At 49.6% G+C, this 27,816-nt stretch overlaps 3 protein-coding genes and 1 pseudogene across 4 annotated transcripts in view; 2 read left to right on the forward strand and 2 right to left on the reverse strand.

Moving 5' to 3' along the window:
• LOC128091932 (zinc finger protein 3-like) overlaps positions 1–1,522 on the reverse strand; it is a 168,259-nt gene extending 166,737 nt beyond the window's left edge. Inside the window, exon 1 of the mRNA XM_052705359.1 lies at positions 1,196–1,522. Coding sequence (XP_052561319.1) covers positions 1,196–1,293 — 98 coding nt within the window. The 5' untranslated portion in view covers positions 1,294–1,522. The remainder of the gene's footprint in view (positions 1–1,195) is intronic.
• Positions 1–27,816, reverse strand: part of LOC128091935 (zinc finger protein 383-like) — a 240,547-nt gene that overhangs the window by 68,167 nt on the left and 144,564 nt on the right. The gene's annotated exons all lie outside the window — the stretch shown is intronic.
• LOC128091939 (zinc finger protein 239-like) overlaps positions 5,863–27,816 on the forward strand; it is a 132,922-nt gene continuing 110,968 nt past the window's right edge. The window contains exon 1 of the mRNA XM_052705368.1: positions 5,863–6,101. Coding sequence (XP_052561328.1) covers positions 5,940–6,101 — 162 coding nt within the window. The 5' untranslated portion in view covers positions 5,863–5,939. The remainder of the gene's footprint in view (positions 6,102–27,816) is intronic.
• LOC128091940 (zinc finger protein ZFP2-like) overlaps positions 6,026–27,816 on the forward strand; it is a 139,164-nt pseudogene continuing 117,373 nt past the window's right edge.

Consider the following 27,816-nt stretch of genomic DNA (forward strand, 5'->3'; position numbering starts at 1 on the left):
CAGCTTCATGTCAAGACACCTTGCTGACCCAGATCTTCTGTAAGAGACCCAGGGTTGGTTTGGAGCTTTGTGAGCTTCTCTAAGGTGATATGTTACAGTGAAGATCCCAAGGTATTTCGGAAATGATAGAATGGCAGGAGTTAAAGGAACGGCAGGGCAGCAACGTGGCGATGTGTGACCACAAGGATGTGCGAATGTCCCCAGCAAAGGAAGCAAAGAGACCCAGCAGAAAGCGATGCTTCATTAGCATAACAAAGCGCAGCCCTCATTCCTCATCCCTCCTCCCTTCCTCTCCCCCTCCCCCGGAAGGGGATGTGCCATGAGAACGAGCTGTGAAACTGCCCAAGGCCCGGCAGCCGGCTCGGGCCGTGCTCGCTGTGGGAATTGCTGCCTGCACCTGAGGCTGTGCCGAAGCGGCCAGAGCCTGGCCGGAAGCCGTCCGGGCAGCACGGCGGTGGCAGGAGGAGCAGCGAGGCCGTGCTGCGGCCAGCTCCGGGCTGAGGGCACTCGGCAGCCTCTGCTCTCCGCGACTCCCAGGAGCCCGGTTGCCCTCAGAGAGGCGGGAGCAGCCTGCTCCGCACCCAAGGTAGGAGCCGTTCGCGGCTCGTGCAGAGGAGCGCACGCTTCCTGCCCCCTGCCAGCAGCGGCGGGAGGGGAGCGGGGAGCGGGGAGCGGCACCGGACAGGGCGGAACCGGCACTGCTGTAGCCCAGGCGGGAGCCCGGTCCCGGCTCCAGCTCCTGCCCAGCACAGCGGGTTTGCTGGGCCAGACGGGCTGCAATGAGTGGAGCAGCGGCTCCCAGGCGTGTTGCAGCCGGGGTTGGGCTCCGAGGGGCACAGGAAGGGGTTGGAGCTGGGATAGCGAGGAAGTGAGCAGAGCAGCTCAGCGTGTTCTGCTGCCCGGTTGTCTCTCTGTAACACAGCCCAGCTGGGACTGCATTTTTCTCTCTGGGCCACGGGAGACACGAGATGACCTCGTTTTGCAGCTCTGCACGCATGAATTGATGGAAGCTTTCAACTCCCAGATGCCTCCTTTTGAGTGTCTGAATGTGAAGCCTCCAAGGGGGGAATTTTCACTCCCCTCCCCCTTTCCGGCAGCCCGCAGTTTCCCTTCGGGGCCCCAGCTGGCAACATCTGCCTCTAGCGGCCTTTCTAGCGTTACGTTTTGTGCTCTTAGCGCTGGGCTGATGGCTCACCTGAGGTTGTGCAAACCCCTCCCAAGGCTTTTGTTCAGGTTGTCCCGGCAGCTGCCGATCCCTTCAGCGCAGTTTTGGGCCCTGAGCACGTCCAGCATCTGCGCCAGCCCCGGCACTGGGCTGTGTAACAGAGGCTGAAAGGCTGAGGGCCCGTGGGCTGACTGGAGCACACGTCGAGAACGCGCCCGAGCAGCACGTCAGTAAAGTGCAGCCCAGGCTGCCTCGTGCAAAGGGCGCACGGTGCTCAGAACCGTGCCCTGAAGTGAGCGCGGTGTGCGTGCGGAGCGGAATGGGAAGCGGCGCCCCGTGGTGGGGGAGGAGAGAGATGCAGCCACCGAGGCATTCCTGGTGCATGGAGGAACTGGGCTTGTTTAACGAGGAGAAGGGAATACTCCGGGGAGACCATACTGTGGCCTTCCAGTACGTGAAAGAAAAGCATGAACTAGTAGGGGAATGGCTTTTTACGAGCGTGTATTGTGATGGGACAACGGGGAATTTTTTAAATGGAGACAAAGGAGATTTAGGTTAGATATTCAGAAGAAGTTTTGCAGTCAGAGAGTGGTGACACACTGCACGATGTTGCCCAGGGAGGTCGTGGATGTCCTATCCCTGGATGCATTCGAGGCCAGGCTGGATGTGTCTCAGAGCAGACTGGTGTGGTGGATGGTGACCCTGCGCATAGCAGGAGGGTAGAAACTAGATGGTCATTGAGGACCTTTTCAACCCAGGCCATTCTATGATTGTGTGATTACCTTGAGATCTTCACTGTAACACATCACCTTAGAGAAGCTCACAAAGCTCCAAACTAACCCTGGGTCTCTTACAGAAGATCTGGGTCAGCAAGGTGTCTTGATATCAAGCTGAGTGGGATCTCTGTAAAGGCGTGACCTTGAGAGCCATCCCTGACTGTGGGGAGATCCTGTCATGCAGCCCATTGCTGTGCAGGAGAGCTCAAGGGGCACTTGGGCTGCTCCGTTTGGGGGTGATGTTGCATTAGGCGCTTGCGCCATCTTCGGGTTGTAACGCGTTAGGACCTCCCTCTCCATATATAAGCACGTGTTCATTCCATTAAAGCACCATTTTGCTGTTCACCATATTGGTGTCACCTCGGTAATTGGCCAAGCTGCGGTCTCCCAGAAAAAACGAACGGGTGAAGGTTACAACAAATGGTGACCCCGACGTGATTTCTGGGGGTGAGTCAGCTGTTCTGCCAGCGGCGCAGGATCCCATTGCGGAGTGGGTACGTTATAAAACCCGCGGAGTAGTGGAAGCCCGAGGACGTGGAGTAGTGGAAGCCCGGGGACGGGGAGGAGTGCGCATTACTCCTTGTCAGGCGGGAGGCTCGGGAAAAAGAGCCAGGATCTGCCGAGAAGCTCGGGGAAGCGCCCGGTGAAGGCTAGATGCGCGCTTAGCCTGGGGCGATGGAAGCCGTTATCAAGGTGATTCTTCGCGCATGTAAGACCTATTGTGCAAGAAGTGTTCCTTCTAAGAAGGAGGTTGCGGCGGTTCTTTCGCTGCTGGAGGGGGAGGGCTTATTGGCATCTCCCTCTGACTTATACGATCCCGCTAATTGGGATGGGTTCACTGTCGCGCTCTCTAAGAGGGCAGTGACTACCCAAAAGGCGGCAGAGTTCAAGGTGTGGGGATTGATCTTGGGGGCGTTTAAGATGGCGAGGGAGGAGAAAATGGCGAGTGATCGAGCTAGGGAGCTGTTAGGGCTGGGGACGGGGGGGAGATCTTGTCTCTGCTGCAGGTTTGCTGGAGGGCAAGTCGGGGCCGGTCCCCGCAGCCCCGCCCGAGGCGGCAGCTTCGACACCAAGAAGGGAGGAAGTTCGGCAGGGGTCGTCGGACCGCAGGGACGGGGAGGCTCCATCCCCGCCTCCTTATCCAGCTCAGGGTTTATATCCTTCGTTGAAACCCTTCAGGAGTGAGGGGGGAGGGGGAAGAGGAGGTGCGGAGGAATGTAACATAGCTTGTTCAACACCTGTTAAGAGGGCAGTGGGGGAGGGCGAGCTGGCCGGAGAGGGTACGGCGCGGCTGGTGAAATGTGAGAGCGGGGGCGGTGCTTCCTCGCTGCCTGACTCTGTTTGTTGCCGCGGCCGCTCCCAAAAGGGGCTGCAATGTTCCACTCCGTCTTGTGAAGGATGTGGGTGTGGCGTCCCGGTGCGAGCAGCCTCGGAATTCACCCAGGGAGGGCGGGATCCTGCAGTGACTGCCTCATGGGCCCCACCTACACTCACTGACTGGGCTAGGGCGAGGGAGGATTTACGAACGGCAGATCACGGCATTTGCCCTCCCTGTAGTAGTAAAAACAGAGGGTCCAGCTTGGACCCCTCTGGACTCCAAGGCAATTACTCGCCTTGCGGATTTGGTTAAAAGTAAAGGTCTGCGCTCTCCTGTGACCATGTCGGCAGTAGAAGCTCTTATGGCTTCTAGCCTCCTGCCGTATGATGTGGTCAATCTTATGCGTGTCATCCTTGAACCTGTACAATACACCCTGTGGTATGATGAGTGGAATAGGCTGCTTCAGGTTGTGGCCACTGCCACTTGTGACCACCGCCATCCAGCGAATGGCCAGGGCCGGAATGACAGGACTAATCTTGCGCGTCTCCAGGGCCTAGCGGAGGGTATGGTAGGGTCCCCAAAGGGCCAAGCAACAGCACTTAGAGCAGGGGAGTTGGCAGCCCTTAAACCGCAGCTCTTCAGGCCTTGCGAACGGTGGCTATGGTCGCAGAGCCTGTGTTTCCATGGACAGATATCAAACAGGAGCCCTCTGAGTCATTTTCTGACTTTGCGAATCGTTTGATTCGCGCGGTGGAAGGATCCGACCTCCCCAAGGAGGTTCAACCTCTAGTCATCATAGATTGCCTTAAACAAAAATCCCTGCTGGATGTTCAGCAAATTATCAGGGCAGCACCAGGGACCTTGAATACCCCAGGAGAACTCATTAAGTATGTATTAGATCACCAGAAGGTTGCACCTCTAACCAATGAGGGTTTAGTGACGGCCATGCAAGGGATGGCTGCTTTGGTTAGCTCGGCGGTTAGGACAGCGGTGATGGCAGCTGCTCGGGTTGGGGAAGAAAAGGATAAAGGCCCTTGTTTTAAATGTGGACAGCGCGGTCACTTTAAAGCACAATGTCCTAAGAGAGTGGGCCAGGGGGGGTTGCAGAGTCAGGAGAAGAGGTGTCAACTGTGTGACGGGCCCGGACATGTTGCGCACCAATGTCGAAAGTTCAAGGTTATGCCGCAGGGAAACGGGAGAGGGAGGATGCCAATGGCCCAGGGCTCCTTCCCGTTTCCCTGAACTGGGCCGTGGATGCTACGCCTACAGCCGCATTGGCCATGGACTTAGGCGAGCGACCATTAACTAAGGTCATGATGACATTTGATTTGGAGCTCCCAGTATCGGGGCCCCAAACGGTGTTTTTTACAGCTTTATTGGACTCTGGTGCGGACATTACTGTTATCGCGGAAAATGATTGGCCTCAGCAGTGGCCGGCGACTCTTACATGGAAAAAGCTTGCCGGGGTGGGAGGTGAGGTACCTACCAAAGTGGCTGATGCAGGAGTGGAGCTTTCAATCATAGGCAGAGATGGCTCTATAGAGAAGACTGTTTTCATTACCCCTACCCTAGCACCTATTCCAGGATCTATACTGGGCAGAGACATCCTTCTTGAGCACCGGAAAACTATTGAAAGGATCAGACTGCGGTGACGAGGTACACCTTTGGGGACCAACGGCACGAATATTTGCATCCATCCTGGCTCCGGGAGTAGCCGCGGCTCAAGCGCTTAAGGACATAGAAAGACTAGCTTGTTGGTCTGTGAAACAGGCCAACATGATTTCTGCACTCCTAAGCGAACTACTCATGGACGTTGATAGCCTTAGGCATGCTGTGCTCCAGAATAGAGCGGCGATCGACTTCCTACTCCTGGCACAGGGTCATGGATGCAACGACTTTGAAGGGATGTGTTGTTTCAATTTAAGCGATCACAGTGAATCGCTACATAAGAAGTTACAACTGTTAAAGGAACATACAAAAAAGATCGGAATACAGGAAGATCCCTTCGGAAATTGGTTGGAGAATTTGTTTGGTGGGATTGGGCCATGGCTTAAGCAGTTGCTTAAAGCGTTAGTAATAGGGTTGTTTATACTTTTGGGGTTAATGTTGTGTTTGCCATGTATCTTTCGATGTTTGCGAGGTTGTATACAACGAATGACTGAGAAAATGATCTACACGCAATTGGAATATTGTAGAATGCAGGATAAGTTCTAAGATGTATGTTGTTTAGGTTTAGCACATTGCATATTGTAACGGGGCAAGGCTTCTCTTGGCATGGGGAGGGGGAAATGTTGTATTAGGCGCTTGCGCCATCTTCGGGTTGTAACGCGTTAGGACCTCCCCCTCCATATATAAGCACGTGTTCATTCCATTAAAGCGCCATTTTGCTGTTCACCATATTGGTGTCACCTCGGTAATTGGCCAAGCTGCAGTCTCCCAGAAAAAAAGAACGGGTGAAGGTTACAACAGGGTGAGATGACTGCCTCCTTGCTATGCATTGTCTTTAGGCACACAGTCCATGTACCCTCACCTGTTGAACCGGGTGTCAGTTCTTTGTGCCACCCAGTTGGAGTCAGCTTTGTGATTTGTAATCAGCTTCAGGCAGAGCGTTACCAGTGCTGTTGCTGCTTGTGTTCCTGTGCAAGGCCTGCTGTGCCATCCCCCAGGCAGTGCCCTGCAGATGGGCTGTGGAGGGCTGGGCTGGGACAGGGACTGCTGCGTTCCCTCACAGCTCCCCTGCCATTTCTCTTGTCCCTGCAGGCTCCGGTGTAACTTCTGCCTTCCAGCCGTGATCATCTCAGCTGCAGGAGAGCAGCAGATGGCCACAGCACATCCATCTCAGGTAGGGACTGGGGGAAGCAGGCAGGAGAGGCCGAGGGGCGAGGGATGTGAATGCAGGGGGAGAGGGAGGGGGCCTCAGCCAGCGTGTGTGTGCTGGGGCCAGAGAAGCGGCTGGGACGGGAGTTTGTGTCCTGTGTGAGCTGCTTCCCTGGGCCTTGGCTGTTCCCAGCAAGGAGCCTCTTTGCTTGCAGGAGCCCGTGAGCTTTGCGGAGGTGGCCGTGTCTTTCAGCAGGGAGGAGTGGGCGCTGCTGGACCCTGCGCAGCGAGCGCTGTACCGGGACGTGATGCTGGAGACGTACCAGTGTGTGGCCTTGCTGGGTGAGGGCTTTGCTGCCTTTCCTCCTCGTTAGGGCACCTTTGGCTGTGCAGAATGAGCCTCTGCAGGCTGGGCATAGAATAATTGCCATGCAGTTACATATTGATAACAGCAACAGCAACAAAGGAAATACTGAGAAGCATGAGTTTCAGAAGGGATTAGTATGCACAGCAGACTCATAAATGCCCCAGAGTCAGTGCTGGCAAGCAGGCATCAGCCAGGAGGGAGAAAACCAGGCCTTCTGTTGCTGCATTAAATGGTGCCAACGGCTCAAGCTAACAGATGAATAACCTGGTTATTCCTTTACGATGTAGGATTTTGCATTCAATTGCCGTAAACATTTTGATGCCTTGGTCATTGATATATGGTCAGAAAATAAACAAACTGTTCTCAAGTTAATGTTAAAGAAAAAATCCCTTTGGAGTTTTCAGAGTTGTATAAGGACTCTTTGCTCCGAAGGAAGCTGTGGGCCCAGAAACCAAACTGTGATTTCTCCCTGGGTAGGGGACACAGAGTGGAGCTGTTGAACAGGCACTGTACCAGAATGAGGGAATTGTTCTCATCTCCCCCCTTTCTCTCTCTGAAGCTCCACTTCCAGTCTCCAAACCCGTGCTGATCTCCCTGCTTGAAGGAGGGGAAGAGCCCTGGATCCCAGATGTGCGTAGCCCTGAGGCTGTGCCAGGAGACCTCAGCCCAGGTGAGGTGGTGGAGGGAAGGAGGAGGTTGGGTGTGGAAGAGCCATCTCTGTCTGTGTTTTATTTTGGGCACCGTGTGCTATTTCTGGATTTCCTGTCATCCAGCAGGAACTGGGATTGCAGATGTACTGGAGGACCTGCAGGAAAGTGGTGTGGCGGAAAGGCGGTGGGGTGTGGAAGAAATCAGAAGGGATGTCCAAGGAGGCTTGGAGCAAGGTCAGGGTGAGCACATCATGGAGCCACTGCGAAAGTTTCTGGGAAAGGCAGGAAGGAGCCCGTTGGGCTTCAACGTAGGTCAAAAGGAGCCTGAAGAACCCAGGAGCAAGGATGTGTGCCAGCAGAAAAAGCAGAATCCATGCACTGAGTGTGGAAATAGTTTTGAAAAAAATTCCAGCGTCGTTAACCACAAGTGTATACACTCATCAATGAGCCCAAACAAGTGCTCTGATTGTGGGAAGAGCTTCAGATGGAGATCCCTCCTCACTGTCCACCTGCGTGTCCATACAGGAGAGAGACCCTACATGTGCTCTGAGTGTAGAAAGAGCTTCAAGAGCTGTTCTGCGTTGAAGCTGCACAAGCACATCCACACAGGACAGCAACCATTTCAGTGTCCTGAGTGCGGGAAGGGCTTCTCAAACCGTTCACATTTAATGAAGCACCAGCGCATCCATACAGGTGAAAAACCCTACAAGTGCTCTGAATGTGGGAAGAGCTTCAAGAGCTGTTCTGGATTGAAGCTGCACAGGCACATACACACAGGACAACAACCATTTCAGTGTCCTGAGTGTGGGAAGGGCTTCTCAATCTCTTCAGATTTAATGAAGCACCAGCGCATCCATACAGGTGAAAAACCCTACAAGTGCTCTGAGTGTGGGAAGAGCTTCATATGCCGTTCTGGTTTAAACAGGCACCTGCGCATCCACACAGGGGAGAGACCTTACAAATGTCCTGAGTGTGAGAAGAGCTTCAGAAGCAGTTCTAATTTGAAGTTGCACCAGCGCATCCATGCAGGTGAAAAACCCTACAAGTGCTCTGAGTGTGAGAAGAGCTTCAGAAGCAGTTCTAATTTGAAGTTGCACCAGCGCATCCATGCAGGTGAAAAACCCTACAAGTGCTCTGAGTGTGGGAAGAGCTTCAGTAGGTGTTTTGAATTGAAGGTGCACCAGCGCATACACACAGGAGAGAAACCATTTCAATGTCCTGAGTGTGAGAAGAGCTTCAGAAGCAGTTCTATTTTGAAGTTGCACCAGCGCATCCATGCAGGTGAAAAACCCTACAAGTGCTCTGAGTGTGGGAAGAGCTTCAGTAGGTGTTTTGAATTGAAGGTGCACCAGCGCATACACACAGGAGAGAAACCATTTCAATGTCCTGAGTGTGGGAAGAGCTTCAGAAACCGTTCTGATTTAAAGAAGCACCAGCGTGTCCACACAGGGGAGAGACCCTACAAGTGCTCTGAGTGTTAGAAGAGCTTCAGAAGCAGTTCTGAATTGAAGTCGCACCACCGCACCCACACAAGTGAAAAACCCCACAAGTACTCTGAGTGTGGGAAGAGCTTCATGAAATGTTCTCACCTAATTTGCTATCACCACATTCACACAGGAGAGAGACCCTATAAATGTACTGAGTGTGGGAAGTGCTTCAAAAGCAGTTCTGACTTGAAGCACCACAAGAGCATTCACAGAGAGACCTTTTCAGTGTCCTGAGTTTTAAAAGAAGAGCTTTAAAGGAAGGTCTAATCTCAACACCACAGGCACAACCAGAGCGCATGCAGGCTGTAGAAGAATCACAAGATACGGGGAACCTTCAAAAGCAGTTCCAGCCTCATTACCTACCACACAAGATACAGAGCCTGCAGAGCATTGGAAGAACTTCAGCCCCAGCATGATGACCACCTGTGGCTTTGTGTGGTGATGAACCTTACAAATCTCTTGAGTACAGGAAGAGCCCTGTGGCCAAACTCAATCCTCTTTCTCCTTCTTTGCACAAGAATTATGCATATTGCTGCCCTTCAGTTGCTGTGTTGAGTGGCCATGCAAAGGAGAATCCAGAGTGGGATGTGTCACAGCCACTGGAAACCCTCTGCCAGGTGGCACGTTTTGGCCAGGGCTGTGTGCATGAGAGTCACCTCTTACCTCCCCTGCAGAAACTCCTGTGCTATGGGGCAGCAGGTGAGGACCCAAAGGAAACCTCAGCTGGGCTGATACGTCACCAGGAAGGAAGAAATCCTGTCTGCAGGCAGTGTGGGAAGAGCTTCATCTGGAGCTCAACCCTCAGTAGACGCCAGAGAACCAACCCAAGAGGAGAGTCCCAGTGAGTGCCTTGACTGTAGGAAGAGGTCTGTCCACAGCTGGCAGCTCATCACATACCAGTGGATCCAATGAGGAGCCTGCAAGAAGAGCTTTGGCTACAGCTCGAACCTGCTGAGGTACCAGAGTGTCTGCACTTGGGTGGAATTTAATCCATGCCTGCACCAGTGAGTTCACGTGGCAGGAAGCCTTAGAAATGCCTGGAGTGTGAGAAGGGCTTTGTGCAGAGCTCAGAGCTCCTCACACACAGGAGATGGCACTCGTGGAAGAAGTGCTACAAATGTCCCATGTGTGGCAAGACCTTTTACCGGCGCACTTTCACTGATGAGCTTTTCACTCTGGCAGAGACCCTAGAAATGCCTGCACTGCAGGACGAGCTTCATCCAGATCACAGTCATCATTAAACATTGTCCAGTCTGTGTGATAAAGAGGCCCTGCAAGTGTCTCTGGTGCAAGAAATTTCTCTCTGGGCTGGCACCTCCTTTCTCATGGGGAAACCCCCTACAGAGAGACCTTAAGAATTTTGGTGAGCCCAAGGATGAGGGAGGCCCAGATGCTTTTCCCCACACAGGAGTTTGGAAATGAACTGGCATCACTGGCACCCCGTGCAGAATGAATTTAACCCAGGAGCTTCAGATGGCCTCTCCTTGCTACCCAAATCCTGCTTTCCTCTTCTACTCTTCCTGCCAGCAGCTTTTTGATGCCGTTTCCTAAGGAGAGGCGACTGTTTAGGGATGTTCTGTCTGTGTGCATGTGTTGCTCTCAGTACTTTGTGAGTGCTCTGATGAATCTGAAGGAAGGGTCAGGAAAGCAGTAACGTGGCTCTTGGAGGTTTTCTGAGAATCATCTGTAGAGGAAAGGGGAGGGGATGAATAAAGTAGCTGAGTTGTTCTGGAGCTTTCTTCTGTCTTGTTAGTTGTTCTTAAAATAAATGTCAGCACGTGGAATGAGGAGAGGGAAAGGTGTAAGCACCTTTGGTGGTTTTTGTTGGTTTTGGTGCCTCCTCCAGTCCTCTGCTTGTCTTGGTGAGTTCTACCAGTAGTTGCATCCACCCCACAGAAAGTTCTGCCCTCTGTGTCATAGGTCACCTCTGCACTCATGGAATCAACACAGGCACAGACAGAGCTCCCAAGGGAACAGCCAGCCCCCCAGGTGCCCATGTGCAAGGCTGTTACGTGTTATTGGTTATTTGCATTGGCCTCCAAAGTTGGAGGCCCTGTGTGCTGCAGCATCATCAGCATGAGTGAGAGGTGGTGGGAACGGTCCTGTGACGGGTGTGCTGTGTGTGATGGATGGCTCTGGGCTCTGCAGGCTGGAGATGCAGGGCAGGTGAGATGGGATGGGGATGCTGTGTGTACTTGTGGGCTGGATGGAATGGAGCTTAGAGTTAGTAATGACATGGTTGAAAGCCTCTGGGTATGGATTAAGGGTCAAGGAAAACTAAAGTGGACATCACTGTGGGAGTCTACTATAAGCCATTCAGCCTGGACAGTCATACCAATTAACTCTTTAAAGGAGTATCTCCAGATCAGCCTCTCTTGTCCTAATGGGTCACTGGATTCCCAGCAATTTAGGGGTTGTAGCACACAGCCAATGAGCTGCGTGGTTTTCACGGCCAACTGATCTGATTATATGTGACTGTTGAAGTCATGTGGGAGATACTCACGCATCCACCCAGGAGCAGGAGAGAAGGGTCAGGAGAGCAGTAACGTGGCTCTTGGGCGTTTTCTGAGAATCATCTGTAGTGGAAAGGGGAAGGGATGAGTGAAGTAGCTGAGTTGTTCTCGAGCTTTCTTCACTGTCATCTTGTTTGTTGTTCTTAAAATAGATGTCAGCACGTGGAATGAGGAGAGGGAAAGGTGCAATCAGGATTTGGTTTTGGTGCCTCCTCCAGCCCACTTCTTGCTTTTGGGAAGGCATTTCCCAACCTGGAGGGAGAAAAACAGGCCTTCTATTGGTGTCTATTGGCCTGTTGTTTACAAGTCTTGTGTCTTTTCCTTCTTTTCCTTTCTGCTGTCACACTCGCCACCCGAAGTGCACCCATTTTTGCCAGTCAGGAAACTGCCTGTTTGCAGGGCAGTATCTGTGTGCATGCTTATCTTTGCAGGTATAATCACAGAATCACAGAACTGTAGGGGTTGGAAAGGACCTCTAAAGATCATCGAGTCCAACCCCCCTGCCAACGCAGGTTCCCTACTGCAGGTCACACAGGTAGGCGTCCAGGGGAGTCTTGAATGTCTCCAGAGGATACTCCACAACTCCCCTGGGCAGCCTGTTCCAGTGCTCCATCACCTCACCTAAAGAAATTCTTGCGCACATTCGTGTGGAACTTTCTATGCTGCGGTTTATGTGCATTTCCCCTTGTCCTGTCTCCACTCACCACTGAAAAGAGACTGGCCTCACCACTGTGCCCCCCTCAGATATTTATACACCTAGATTAGATCCCCACTCAGTCATCTTTTCTCAAGGCTAAATAGACCCAATTTACTCAGCCTTTCTTCATAGGGAAGATGCTCCAGGCCCTTCACCATTTTTGTGGCCCTCCACTGGACTCTTTCCAAGAGATCGCTGTCTTTTTTGTTCTGGGGAGCCCAGAACTGGACGCAGTACTCCAGATGAGGTCTTACCAGGGCAGAGTAGAGGGGGAGGATCACCTCCCTCGACCTGCTGGCCACGCTCTTTTTAATGCATCCCAGAGTGCCATTGGCCCTCTTGGCCACGAGGGCACACTGCTGGCTCATGGCCGACCTGTCGTCCACAAGGACACCCAGGTCCCTCTCTGCAGAGCTCCTCTCTAGCAGCTCATCCCCCAACCTGTACTGGTGCATGCAATTGTTCCTCCCTAGGTGTAAGACTCTCCAGTTGCTTTTGTTGAACCTCATCCGGTTTCTTACTGCCCAGCTCTCCAGCCTGTCCAGGTCTCACTGAATGGCAGCACAGCCTTCAGGCGTGTCAATAAACAGACTTTCTGATATGAAAGCCTGAATGGGATCAACAAAGCTAATGCTTATTCTGTCCATTAAGGAAAGGCTGATGGAACACGAGGATGCTGCTCACAATCCTACTCATCTCCAAAGCTGCAGTACAGCAGTCTCAGTGATGTGTCAACATGGACAGCTCCTCTCCCATTTTGCCAGTCATCCCTATCCCAAGGGCAGGAAAATGAACACAGGGCAGAAAGTCCCATGTTTGGTCATCCATGAAAAGTCCCTTCTGCTAGGTCCCAAGCATGCAGTGCAGCTGTGAGCCCCCAGCCCCATGCAGCACCTCTAGCAGCAGTAGGCCCCTGTGCTGCTGGGGGGCTCCTTCCTTCCCCCCACACGCCTTCCTGCAGCTCCCTGGCTCTGCCGGACAGCCCTTTACACTTCTATGGGGACGGGATCCAGCTGAATCAGTTGAGGCATCTTATCCTCAGGTTGTAGTCCTGGGTCTTGGAGGGGTGTCAGCTCCCTCCCATGCCTCCCACACAGCCAGCCAGACCAGCACTGACCACACATTTGGCCACAAGCAACTGGCCCCCTGCATCCCTCTTCTTCTACAGGCTTCTTTCTCCTCCATCTGCATTAATTCCCATCTTTGTCTGGTGCAGTTACTATCCATTCTTCAGCTCTCACTGACTACATTTCCCTCTTGCATCCCCACACTGCTATCCCCATGCTGGCTGTGCCTCCCTCTCCCTGACAGAGCTGCCATCTGTGTCACAGGGGTTGCGCCGCACTCACTGACATCTCTGTGTCTGCTGTAATAAAAAATATCCTTAAATGTGACAACTCCTTTTTTGGACAGTGCTCCTGGAAAACTCTGTCTGCAACACTGAGACCTCCCTCATGAACAGTTCAAGTCTTGAAGACTTGAGGGAAATGCCTTGTTAGATCTTTCCGCACTGTAATCAGCGCCACAGCAAATGTGGTGTCCATGAACTTTAGGTACTGAGAGAAGACTGCAGCAAACAAATGATGAAGGTGCAGTCAAAACACTGTCCAGAAATGTTGGAGAGTGTTGGAGTATTAATTGGTCCCTGTGGAGCCATTACCAACAAAGCCTCCCCACATCCATGTTAGAGCAGATAATTGGAGGTTGTGATTCCCAGCAGGCAAAGGCCCTGTGCAGGTGCTTTGAGACTGAGGCAAGCCCTTGGTTTGTCTGATGCAACAGAAGGGTAGGGCCATAGCTGCAGCCTCTGGGAAGGGTGGTCCTGTCCCTCACTGATGTCCCAAGGTTCTCCCACAGTCAGTGGAATGTGAATCATAGAATCATTTAATCACAAGGTTGGAAACGACCTGCTAGATCATCCAGTCCAACCATCCTCCCATTATCATTGCTACTACAAGCCCCTAAGCCATGTCTCATAGCTCCTCATCCAGATGCCTCTTGAACGCTGCCAGGGGTGGCAACTCCACCTCTTCCTGGGCAGCCATTCCATTGTCTGACCACTCTCTGAGAGAAAAAGTTCTCCCTTATGTCTAACCGAAACCTCCTCTGGTACAACTTGCAGCCATTTCCCCGGGTCCTGTTCGTTGCCTGGGAAAAGAGGCCAAAGTTTGAGAGTACAATAAGGTCTCCTCTGAGCCTCCTCTTCTCCAGACTAAACAATCCCAGCTCCCTCAGCCACTCCTCATAGGATTTGTGCTCCAGACCCCTCACCAGTTTTGTTGCCCTTCTCTGGACATGCTCCAGGGCCTCAACGTCTTTCTTGTAGCGAGGGGCCCAAAACTGAACACAATATTCGAGGTGCAGCCTCACCAGTGCTGAGTAGAGGGGGATGATCACCTCCGTGCTCCTGCTGGCCACACTGTTTCTCATGCAGGCCAGGATGCTGGACCTCTTGGCCACCTGGGCACACTGTTGGCTCGTGTTCAGCCAAGCATCAACCAACTCCCCCAGGTCCCTTTCCTCTTCACAGTCATCCAGCCACTCAGCCCCAAGCCTATAGCGCTGCATGGGATTATTGTGGCCAAAGTGCAGGAATTGGCACTTGGCCTTGTTGAACCTCATCCCATTCCCCTCAGCCCAGTGATGCAGCTTATCCAGATCCCTCTGCAGGGCCTCCCTATCCTCAGGCAGATCAACACTGCCTCCCACCTTGGTGTCATCTGCAGACTTACTGAGGGAACACTCAGTGCCTTCATCAAGGCCATCAATAAAGATATTAAACAAGATGGGCCCCAGTACCAACCCCTTGGGGACACCACTTGAAACGGGTCGCCAGTTGGACTTAGCTCCATTAACCACTGCCCATTGGCCACGGCCCTCTAGCCAGTTCCTTAGGCAAAGAAGGGAACAACTGTCCAAGAAGAGTACACCTGTCCTATGTGCATGTGTAGTGTTCTGTGAGGGAAAATGATATGACAACTAGTGGCCTCCCTACAGGACTGCAAGGAGGCAAGGAGGCCCCTGTGGCACGAGGACAACGTGCCACTTGAGCCTCAGCAGCAGACACAGCTGCCACAGCCAAGAGGACAAAGACTTCGGTTTTCTCTCAGGGCCCTCCAGCCTTGCCAGTGCTGTTGGCCATCTCCACCAGAGGCTGTTCTATGCAGTCCTTCACCAGCGTCCTTTTCCCTGCAGGCTGCAGGCACTCACTTCTACTCCTGCACTGGCACTCACCTGGCATTGCCTTACTCTGATGGTTCTGCAGTCTCACTAGTTGTTCCTTGTGACACAACAGCACAAATTGATCACAGAGTCCTGCTGGGTGCCTCTGGCACCATAGCACTACCATTGTAGGGGAGGACTGACCTGTCAGTTTGTGCAGAAAGAATCACTTCTAAGGTCCTTTTCCAGCCATGTTCCTCTTGTAGTCTTTCAAGAGATTTCCACAAATGGTAATCCTTCATGCGTCGACCCTCTCACAATAGTATCTGTCTAAGCTGTATGCTATTTAAGAAAACCACAGAAGGCTTGAATTACTTTACAGCTTTCAGAGAAAAGGAGGAAAAGGAAAGAGAAATTAAAATGAGTAAGAAGATCACCCTGCTTATTATCCCTTATCTCCTTCACTAGCTTTGCCTCAGTGTGAGCTTTACCCTTCCCCATTACTTCTCTGCAGGCTCTGACAACACTTCTGTACTCCCCCCAAGGGGACATGCCCTTTTTTCCACTTTTCCTAAACCTTCTTCTTCCCTTTGATCTTATCCATGAACTCCTTGCTCATCCATGCAGGCCTCCTGCATCCATTCCCTGATTTTCTACTCTTAGGGTTGCACCGATCCTGAGCTTGGAAGAAGTGCTGTTTAAATGTTGGCCACCTCTCATGGGCTCCCTTACCTTCAAGCACCCGAGCCCATGAAACACCTCCAAGTAGGTCCCAGAAATTGTTGAAGTGGGCTGTCTGAAAGTCCAGGGCAGCAATCCCACTTTTTCCCTTACTTCTTCCACCCAAGATTTTGAACACCACCATCTCATGATCGCTGCATCGCAAGCTGCCCCCAGACTTCTCATCCCTAACAAGCCCATACCTGCTGGAAAGAACAAGGTCTAAAATAACCCCACTCCTTGTTAGCTTCTCCAACAACTGTGTGACAAAATTATCCTCAGTGCATTGCAGGATCCGTCTGGACTGTGTGTGCCTGGGCATGTTGTTTACCCAGCAGATATGTGGGGTTATATGTCCCCCATGAGAACCAGTGCATGGGATTGCAAGGCTATTTCCAGCTGTGTGTAGAAGGCCTCATTGACTTCATCCTCCTGATCTGGTGACTGGAGTACACCCCACAACACTGTCGGCCATACCAGCCCTGCTCTTCATTCCCACCCAGAAGCACTCCACACGTTCTTCACCCTCTCACAGGTACACCTCAGTCCATTCCAGTAGCTCTCTCACATAAAGGCCTCCACCTCGCTTCAACAGCCTATCGTTCCTGAAAAGGACACAGCCCTCCATGACAGCATTACAGTCACATGAACTGTGTCACCACATCTCCATGACTGCAGTGAGATCATGGCCCTGTGACGGTACACAGATCTCCAGCTCATCCTGTTCATTTCCCATGCTATGCACACTGGTCTACTGGCACTTCAGGGAAGCAGCAGGTGCATTAACACTTGGAGGGACACAGGAAGATTTTGGATGGGGTATTGGCAACATGACCTTCTCTGAGGAGTCCCCGTATGATCCTGTGGGACAGCTCAGAGGTTTTTCCCTGCAATCTCCCACAGTGACAACATCCCTCAGCCCATCTCTACCACTTTGAATTCCCCTCTCTTGCCTCTTTGGACCTAGTTTAAAGACTTGGCAATCATTCCAGAGAGCTTTCTCCCCAGCACACGTGTGCCTCACTTGCTCAGTCCATGTCCATCAGTAGCCCGCACACCCCGTTTCTTCCTGCACAAGATCAGAATACCCAAAGCCTTGATCAAGACACTGCGCCTTCAGCCAGGCAGCAAAAGGGAGCCTCAGTGCTCGCCAGCCAGGGGCCCCCAATTGCTGAGACTGTCCATCCTTTTTTGGTGGCACTGATATTGACACAGTGCCCTGTCTGGCCCTCTGCCCTGCATTCTAAATGTTCTTCTAGAGTCAAGAGTTCTGACTGCACAGTTTTGCATTTCCTCACTCAAACAATGTGAGACATTGTCACTGTAGATTACATCAGCAGCAGTAGGAAGTTTGAGAAGCAAAATGATTGCCCTCACACTGTATTTTGCCCTCTGAGTGACATTTAGTCCCCTAAGCAAGACGGAGAGTAAGTCTGCTCCTGTGAGCAGAACTGTAAGCTTCATTCCATCCAGCCCACCAGTACACAAAGCAACCCCATCCCATCCCACCTGCCCTGCATCTCCAGCCTGCAGAGCCCAGAGCCGTCCATCACACACAGCACACCCATCACAGGACCGTTCCCACCACCTCTCACTCATGCTGATGATGCTGCAGCACACAGGGCCTCCAACTTTGGATGCCAATGTGAGAAACCAGTAACACCTAACAGCCTTGCACATTTGTTGAGGACTGGCTTGAAAACCAAGGCCATGTTCAGAGTATCAAGGACATGATAGCCTTGTAAGGCAATTTGAGTAAACAACTAGTTGCAAGTTAAGCTGTATGAGGAAGCTATTATGGGAAGTAGGCGTAGCGGGGAACTTCACGTTCTCAGGGTTACAGGTTGACGTAAATGAGTAGTGCCCAATGAGAAGGCAACAAGTGTACTGTAAGGTTATATACTCTGATGCTCTACCATTGAAGGTTGGACTTAGCTGCTAACTGGTATCTAGTCGTCTCTAAGATCCCACAGTCCTGCTCCCAAATGGCGCCCAAACAGGGAGCAGAGGCAGTCTGAAAAGCTTTGGGGCTTTGCTATGGGAGGAACAATGTCAGTTGAGTGAGTGTGTGCTAAATCCGGGAAGGAAGACAACATGGAGCTGGAGGTAGCCCTGTCATTACCAGCGAGCTTGTTAGAGAAGCGAGGCGTAAAGCTCAGTGCCTAAGTCCTATCTGCATTAGTTACAATGGGCCGGGCAGAAGGGCATTTCAGTGATTCAGTACAGGTCTTTTTAAGGAGTGGCAAGATTTCAGTGATGCTATTTGGGATGCTGTAATAGATGGAGAAAAGCAGGCAAAAAGGATGCAGGGCCCTTGGCGGGATGTTATTAACTGCCTAAAGAAATACTAGGTAGAGAAAAATACTGCCCAAAATGTGATGCAAGTTTTAGACCTGGCTGAAGGCAGTAAGACGACAGAATCAGTGTTTGGAGTGGGGGGACAGTCAATCTTTGAACCATCAACCCCACCAATTATGCCGGAAGCTGAAGCTTGCAATCCAAATTCGCCTCATTGGACTGCCCCAAGAAGATTGAGCCCACCACCCCATCGCTGCCTACCCCATCCCTGACGGATGGATCAGATCAATCTACCTGCCCCAGGCTGCCAGCACGGCCGATTCTTCTGAATCCCAAATTGGAGGAATCGTCATCCAGCGATGATGAAGCCACCTCTCTGGAAAGGAGAGTCGGCGGGAGACTGGGGGGACGTGGTGGCTTAAGCGTACAACCTATGGGGGGTGGAGAATGGTCAGCAATAATAAGGGATGCAGTCCTGGAAGGAGAATGGGGGGTGGTCAGGTCGTTAACACAAGGGGCATATCTGGAAATTCATCAGCCTGGGCACGGGAACGGGCAGGTTGCCAAATATGTACAAATAGACTGGAAGCTGCTACAACAGTTATGTAATAGTGTGGCTGATTATGGGCAGCCAGGCAAATGTTACAATGGTTATGGTCCACGAATATGATGGTGCCAGAAGATATTAAGCATATAATGAAACTGATTTGCTGACTCTCACAATTGATGGTGTGGGAAAAGGCCTGGCGGACGGAGTGTGAGGCTTCGACCAGAGTAAATAGACCTCGGGTGACCCGCTTGCTAATGTTACCCCAGATATGTTAATGGGGATGGGCAATTATACAACCACTCAGGTTCAGATGACTTTCCCTGCACCCATTCTATGGGAAAGCATGTGCTGCGCTCGAATGGCCTTGCAATTTGTGCCCTCGAAAGAGGTGCAGCCACACTACATTACAATTAAGTAGTCGGATGGGGAACCATTTTCCTCCTTTATAGACAAATTAACAGACTCCCTAATGCTTGAATTCAGCCTCACCCCAGAAGCCAAGGAAATTATGCTGAAAACATTAGCAGTAGAGAACACCAACACAAAAATGCAGAGTATCCCATTGCAGTTTCCACGATCAGCCAGTGTAGCAGATATGATAGAGAAAGTGAACCAATCTGGTGCAGACGCATCTGCAGCTATGACTGGGAGAGCAGTGGAACAATCAATGCGTACCTCTGTGGAATCAGTCACTGCCACTTTAGCAGCTGTGCTAAGGCCATTGGGGATGAAGGAGAGGGCTGAGTCACAAGGGTCATGTTTTAGGTGTGGAAACAGGGGACATATTAGGAAACAATGTAGAGAACAGGTTTGGTGCAAAAACTGCAAGAATGCCTCACATGCAACTTTAGCCTGTAGATGGGGTCAGGGAAACAATGACAGCCAGCCACCCGAGGGAGTCTGGGATCAGACTTGGCTACCGCAGTAAGCACAACATTGATTGATCAAAACCCGGTAAAAATAGCTACCACAATAACTGACCCAATCATAATTCAAGGCAAGATATATGGCGCCTTACTGGTGGGTCGATCATCAGCTTCTATTAAAGGGATTCTTGTTGTTCCAGCGATTATTGATGCAGACTTATACAGGAGTGATCATGATCAGATGTTACATTTTAAACCCACCTGTCTTTATCCCTGCAGGATCTCGAATTGTGCAGCTGATTCCACTTGAACAAAAATGGCATGTGGTTAGTGATAGAAAGAGAGGGGATCATGGATTTGATAGCACTGGGGGATTGGCGATGTTGTTTAGCATGCAGAATGGGCCCACGGTCAAAGTACGCATGCACCAGAAAGACTTCAAAGAGGAGGTTGTCATAAAGGCTCTCTTGGATTCACGGGCAGATGTCACCATCCTAAATTTTGACAGATGGCCTGCCTGGCCACAGGTCTCAGTCAATAATGCAGTAGTAGGCATTAGATGTCAACAGGTAGGCCTAAAAAGTACAGTGGCTGTCAAAATGATTATTGACGACCAGGTAGCCAAGGTACGACCTACAGTCCTTCCTTGATTGGTCGGGACATGATGGCTCAACTTCATTTCAGGTTGGTTTCACCATCAGCAGTTTATCAGTCGTGGCCACTGAGCAGCGGTCTCAACCCATAAAGTTATAATGGAAAACTGATAACCTGGTATGGGTGGATCAGTGGTTGCTAACTCAGGAAAAGTTATCAGAGGCCCAAAAACTAGTTCTAGAACAATTTGAAGCAGGACATATTGTTTGTTCCACAAGCCCGTGGAATACCCCCATATTCATTATAAAAAAGAAATCAGGAAGATGGAGGCTCTTACACAATTTGAGGAAAATTAGGAAAATAATGGAGCCCATGGGAGTCCTACAACCAGGGTTGCCATCACCCACAATGATCTTTGCACACTCAGGACACTGAAAGGTTCTCTCTCCTGTGTGAAGCACTCGTGGTGCTTCATTTCAGAACTACTTTTGAAGCTCTTCCAATGCTCAGAGCACACGTAGGGTATTGCTAGTGTGTGGAAGCGCTAGTGGTAGGTGAGGTGGGAACTGCTTTTGAAGCTCTTTCCACACTGAGAGCACCTGTAGTGTCTCTCTCCTGTGTGGATGCATTGGTAGTAGGTGAGGTGGGATCTCCTTGTGAAGCTCTTCCCACAGTCACAGTACTTGTATGGATTCATTCCTGAGCACATGCACTGATGGTTAATGCTGCTGGAATCTTTTTCAAAGCTATTTCCACACTCAGTGCATGGATTCATTTTTTTTTTTTTCTGGTACTCATCCTTGCTCCTGGATTCTTCAGGCTCTTTTTGACCTATGTTGAAGGCCAGTGGGCTCCTTCCTGTCTTTTGCAGACCCTTTCCCATTGGCTTCATGATGTGCTCACCCTGACCTTGCTCCAGGCCTCCTTGGACATCCCTTCTGATTTCTTCCACACAGACACCACCCCACCGCCTTTCGGCCACACCACTTTCCTGCAGGTCCTCCAGTATGTCTGCAATCGCATTTCCTGCTGGATGAAAGAGGAAAGATTTTGCACAGCACACAAAGGAACCCATTGCCACCTGGTCACTTTGATGTTGGGACACTGGGGCTAACAGTGTGTTGCTAGATGACAGAGAAGCTCACCAAATGGAGTTTACTCACACTTATTTTTGAGTGTGTTTGACTTGCACTTTACTCCAGGGTTTCTCAAATTTTCATAACTTTACTCACACTTCACTCTGGGTTTACTCACACTTTTCTCCCATTTTTACTGACACCCTACTCTGGGTGTGTACACTCTCTCCTCCAAGCCTACCCACACTTTACTCCGGGTGTTTCTCTTACTCACCCATCCCTCCTGGTTTATTCACAGTTTTCACTGGGATTTACTCACACTTTGCACCAGGCTTGCACAGTCTCTGCTCTGGGATTACTCCTACTCTACAGCAGGTGGACTCAACCTTAGTCTGGTTTTACTCACCATTTACTTGGCGTTTACTAACCCTTTACTCTGGGTTTCTTCAAACTTGACTTGGTATTAACTCACACTGTACTCCGAGTTTACTTGCATGTCTCTCCGGGTTTACATGCACTTCTTTTTCGTGTCTTTGACTCTTTGACTCACACGTCACTCAGGATGGATTACAACTTTTCTTCAAATTTACTCACACTTTACTCCTGATTTACTCACAGTTTTATCCGGGTTTTACTGACATCCTACTCCAGGTGTGCATGCTCTCTCTTCCAAGCCTTTCCACAGTTTACTCCAGGTGTTTCTTACTCTTTACTCTGAGTTTACTCACACTTTACTCCTGGTTTAGACACAGTTTTCACCAGGATTTGCTCACGCTTTTCACCAGGCTTGCACACTCTTTGCTCTGTGATTATTCTTACTCAACACCGGGTGAGCTCATTTCTTACTCTGGTTCTACTCACACTTTACGCCACATTTACTAATCCTTTACTCATGGTTTACTCAACCCTACGTCGCTTGGTGCTGCGTCTCTGCAGCCCTGCATGTATCTTGGTTAAAGCTTATAACGGACTTGCTTATACTTTAAAGCCATTTGAACTTTCCTCCAAGCATGGGGTGTTAGACATATTGCAGGCATTCCTCATTCTCCCACTGGACAAGCTATCATTGAGCGTACTCATCTCACGTTGAAATCCATTCTTCGTAAACAAAAAAGGGGGAATATGGGAGACACACCACAAGAAAGACTGCCTGTATTTTGCTTTCTCTGTGCCATCTGTCAATAAAGCAGAGCCAGCCTCTTGGCATGAATGTGTTGTACTGCCTCAAGGCTTGAAGTATTCTCCAACTGTGCCGCCTGTTCGTAGCCACTGCCTTGCAACCTATTTGTAAAGCCAACCCTCATATGATCATTTATCATTACGGGGATGACATCCTGTGCTGTCAGGAACAGCCTTTTGATAATAGCTGGGAAATGCAATTAATCTCCCATCTCTCTCAATTTGGCCTTACGGTGGCACCGGAGAAAGTGCAACGCACCTTTCCTATGTTAAATCTGGGTTGGAAACTGTCAGATGCTATGATATACCCTCAGACTGCAGAATTGAAAATTGATATTTCTGCATTCACCAACTTTCAAACTCTTTTAGGTCACTTACAATGGCTATGGCCATCGGTTGGCATTTCTAACGCACAACTGGAACCGTTGTTACAGTTGTTAAGGGAGAGATGTGCTAATGATGCAATTGTACTGATGCCTGAGGCTAAGCAGGCTCTAGTCCAGATCACCACCCAAATTCAATCGGCAGCTGGCCATCGTCAATCCCTACTTCATGACATTTCTCTTGTGTGTGTCCAGGAAAGACACTCTTTTGCAGTCATCTGTCAATGGCAAAAGAAAAAGGGGGAGGTTGGTCAAGGCAGAATACCACTGACGGACAACTGTAAAAGGCACACTTCTCCTCAAAACAGGCCTACTAAACAATCTTGTACTTTCCATCTGTGTTTTTGTTTGTTTGTTTTATTTTTTGCTGGAATGGCTGTTTCCCCCTGCTCAGTCTTTGATGACTTATTGATATAGTAGCTGAACTAATTTGTATGGGCAGAGACAGATGTCTCAGCATAGCGGGGCAAGAACTTGATGATATTAGTTTACCCTTTACCTCGATGTGGGCAGAATGGGTGTACCATAATTCCCTCTCCTTACAGTTGTCTTTAGAAGGGTACCTTGGTCGTTGGCATACGGAATTCCCAGATCAGCAAGTAGTGCAGTTCCTGGAAAAAACTGACTGGGTTGAAATACCTCATTATTCAAAGTGACCGGTAAATAGTTGCACAGTGTATACTGATGCTGAAGCCACGGAGATGTGTGTGTGTGGTGGGACAATAGCTGGAAGCATCAGTTTGTGCCAACAGAGCTGCAAGACAATTTGCAAACTATGGAACTAGTAATGACTTTATGGGCTTTTACTGCGTGGCCGAATGAACCCCTGAATGCTGTAACCGATTCCCTCTACGCGGCTGGCGTATGTCAAAGAATTGAGGACGCCCACATTAAGAAGAACAACAATGTGTGGGTTATCTCTCTGTTTTTACGCCTTAAACATACATTACAGCAAAGAAAGGAACCATATTGTGTCATCCACATTTGCAGAGAGCTAAATACACTTGGTTTAGAGAGGGTAATGCTGTAGCTGACAAATTAGTTACGGTGACCCCTGTTAATCTGTTTGATGTTGCTCATACCTCTCTCTCATGAGATGTTTCATCAAAATGCCCATGGTTTGCACAGACAGTTTAATATTGGCATGAATGATGCAAGGTTGATAGTACAAACATGTGCAGCCACCATAACGGTGGCCTTGGGCTGGGGACCAATCCCCAAGGCTTACGAGCTTTGGAAGTGGCAAATGGATGTCACCCATATTGCAGAGTTTGGCCAACTGCAATATATACAAGTCACTATTGATACTTACTCTGACTTTCTATGGGCTTCTCCTTCAGTGGGTGAATCTGCTAAATATGTCATTAAACATGGGATTGCATGTTTTCCTATCCTGGGAGTTCCAAAGCAAATTAAAACAGATAATGGGCCGGCCTATAAGTCGCAGTCAGTACAGTCTATTTTGCAAAAGTGGGGAGTTCAACACAAGTTCAGGATCCCACACACTCCTACAGGTCAGGCTACCATAGAGCACGCACATGCTACGCTAAAACACAGCTAAGCCGAATGAGCGATGCACGTGATGTGCCGGATCGCCTCATGAGCGCGCTCTTCTCCCTTAACTGCCTTTCTGAACGAGGAGGTTCATCAGTACCTGCTACAGCCTTGCATCATTCAGGCACTAGCATGGGAGTGCTATCTGACTCTGCTAAAGTGTCATACGAAGATCCTTTGACTGGAGATTGGAAGGGCCAGAGTACTCTCATATTTGTAGGAAGAGGTTATTTTTGTCTTTCCACAGATGATGGCCCTATTTGGATTCCTGCTTGCAGTGTTTGCCCTTGGCGTGGAAGCACTACCTGAACCACAGCAAATCAACCCGCGGCAAAACATGTGGGTCACCTCAGCTCAATCAACAGCCTGGACCGACTTCTGCTAGTGCTTGCTTCTGCCACTGATCCCTTCCAAATTTGTTTTATATGGATGCTGTTTCTCAGTGATTCTGACTTATCTGCTTACTCCACAGATAGTTGCAATGTATTGGATACTCCAGGTGATTGTTCTTTCAAGCTTCTTAAGGGTCTCAATACCACTATACCCTGGGACCCACAGGAATTGAATCTTCTTGGAGCTCAACAACTACAGGATGGAAGAAAACAAGTTTCATGTTTGGCAATTATACACACTCAGTATGGCAACTGGCTATTAGGAGTTATTCATTTTGAATCCCTTTGCCTGGAAAACCACAAGGGAACCAAACATGGACCATAGTATCTCCTAAGCAAGTAGACTATTCAGTACAGGCATGGTGCAGGCATTGTTGGCTGGCTTATCAGTCCAATACTATGGTCCAAACCACACTAGGAGCAGTTGGGTTTGGATGGAACACCACACAAATTTTGATCGGCCCACAGAAGCTAAAAGCACCAGGGTATTTTCTAATATGTGGGGAGTGTGCCTGGCAGGGTATACCAGGAAATGCCTCTGGGGGTCCATGTTACATTGGCAAACTTGCTATATTTTCTCTCACTTTCCAGGAAATCACAGAATTGTAGAGGTTGGAAGGGACCTCCAGAGATCATCGAGTCCAACCCCCCTGCCAAAGCAGGTTCCCTATACCAGGTCACACAGGTCGGCATCCAGGCAGGTCTTGAACATCTCCAGAGAAGGAGACTCCACCACCTGCCTGGGCAGCCTGTTCCAGTGCTCCGTCACCTCACTGTAAAGAAGTTCTTGCGCACATTTGTGCGGAACTTCCTATACTGCAGTTTCTGGCCATTTCCCCTTATCCTGTCTCCACTCACCACTGGAAAGAGTCCGGCCTCGCCATTCTGCCCCCCACACCTTAGATATTTATAGACCTGGAAATGCATGTCATCTGTTCCAAATGTAGCATAGGTCTACTGCCAGATCACAACAACAATGTGGAGTTATTATCTGTGGCTGCACAGGTGGCTTTAGCTGTTTTTATACCAGGGGCATTTGATGGGAATGCACAAAAAAAACCTATGGCTTGCTTAGCATGCTGGGCAGAAAAACAACTTCATGTAACCACTGGTATTTTAGAGCAATTATTATTGCATCAAAGTAGCTTATGCCATGCCTTGCTGCAAAATAGAGCTGCCATCGATTCTTTGCTATTAGCGCAGGGACACGGATGCAAGGATTTTGATGGTATGTGCTGCATTTAAGTGACCACAGTGAGTCAGTTCACAAGGCCATCACGTATTTGAAAGGACATGCACATAAGATGCAGCAAGATATCAGTCCGCTGGACAAATGGCTAGAGGGATGGAGTATTACCGCATGGCTGCAAGGTTTGGGAAAGAGAGGTTTTCGCGCTCCCCTAATGATTGTTTTAGGTATTATAATGATCAGTATAGGTATCGTAATTGTAAAACACTTGCTCAACAAAATGCCTGCTGCTGTCTAGCTTGCGCAAACAGAAAAAGGGGGAATTGTGGAGGAGTGGTGGATGCAGCTCGGCCATGTTTACCCCTCTTTGTAATATTGTGAGCAAGCATTCCACGAAAGGGACAGCACCAGGATGTGAGACGACCATGAGAAAGACTGATGATCATGAGAGAGACTGATACCAGACTTGAAACGACTGGCCTGTGCTTCTTATTGTTTGCTGCTGCCTTGTAGCTTGCTGTATTGCAAAGGTATAATATAGGGTGCGAATTTCCTGTCATGTTGATGCGGTTGAGTGCTTCCTTTATTTCAGTAATAGATTGAATGTGAGTTAATAGGATTTAATGTTTCCAATGCTGGGATGTACGGGAATAGCTCTTCTAATCTATTACTAATGCTCAGTTATGATGCTGCCAGCCTATCAATTACTCTTCAAGACAAAACCTGGAAAGGAATCCCAGGAAAGGGATGACCCTGTATTGTAGGATGATTAACTCTCTTTCATCTCAGTAATCAGGATGTATTTTGCAAGTAGGTGTTCCACTTGGGCTCTGTATCTCGCAGTGGTCATGCGGATGCAGTGTACAAATGGGAAGTACCCTTCAGACCCTGAGATGAAGAAAAGCAAGAGAATCTGATGTGGGTGGGAGAGGAAAAGTGCACCTTGAAGCAGGGGACGCCCTGCTGGCACTGCCTATCGCATTCACCACCACCATGTTTTTTCTCTCTCTTTTTCTGCAGGTTGTTGTTTCTCTAGGGTCAGAAAGTAAGAACGCCCCTAGTGATACTCTAGCGCATTTGCCCTCAAATATTGATACAGCCACTAATTTTCAATAGAACAGTTGAAGACCTCTTTCTAATCAGTTAGAGATTAACGTAGAACGGGACACTCAGTAATTTATTTCCAGGTTGCAGAAAGTTGGGCTGCAGACCAAACACGTTTGTTGTTTTCAGTAGATTAACAGCAATATGCTGTTTGCCTTGTCTCTTTAGAGTACTGTCAATTGAGGCCTTGATTCAGTTATAATGATTGTACAATTAATATAATTAGTGTTATTATTTTATAGTATAGTAAAAGTTTGTGAATAAACAAAAAAAGGGGGAAATGTGGGAACACAAGAGAAAACTGTTCAGAGCAGCAGCTGTGGAGCAAGACAAGCAGCATGAAAACCAAGAACACCACTAGAAGAAGAAAGAACATCTCAGGGCTCTGGTTGGCTTCACTTGGTGTTACCTCACACTTTACTCCAATTCCACTCGCACTTTACTCCGGGTTTACTCACACTTCTTTTTTGCGCGTTTTTGACTCACACTTTGCTCAAGGTGGAATCAAACTTTTATTCGTCTTTACTCACACTTTACTCCTGGCTGATTCACTCTTCTTTTTTGAGTTTGTCTGACTCACACTTCACTCAAAATGGACACAACATTTTTATTATAAATACCTGCAGCTCCATAGAATAGAGTGGTGAGCTTAATAAAGACCAGTATGTTCTGAGTATGAAAGGAGGAAAATTGGTGGAAGGCAATCTCTTGAAGAACAGTTCTACAAGAGAAAACAAATAGATACATGTATTTCTTTCCCCTTTTCAAAAGACTCAGAAAGTTTACAGACTTGGCAGGAGATGGGCAGTCCGCCCGCAGTTCAAGCACGTGTTTGCAATCCAAGTCCTGCAGTCCTGATAAGCTTTCCAACAAAGCTCTCTGAGAATACAGAGAGGTTGGTTCTGCTTAGATGATCTTTGAGGTCCTTTCCAACCCAGGCCCATTCTATGATGCTGTGA

Source organism: Tympanuchus pallidicinctus, unplaced genomic scaffold (assembly GCF_026119805.1).
Source record: "Tympanuchus pallidicinctus isolate F22 unplaced genomic scaffold, pur_lepc_1.0 scaffold56, whole genome shotgun sequence".
Taxonomy (NCBI): Eukaryota; Metazoa; Chordata; class Aves; order Galliformes; family Phasianidae; genus Tympanuchus; species Tympanuchus pallidicinctus.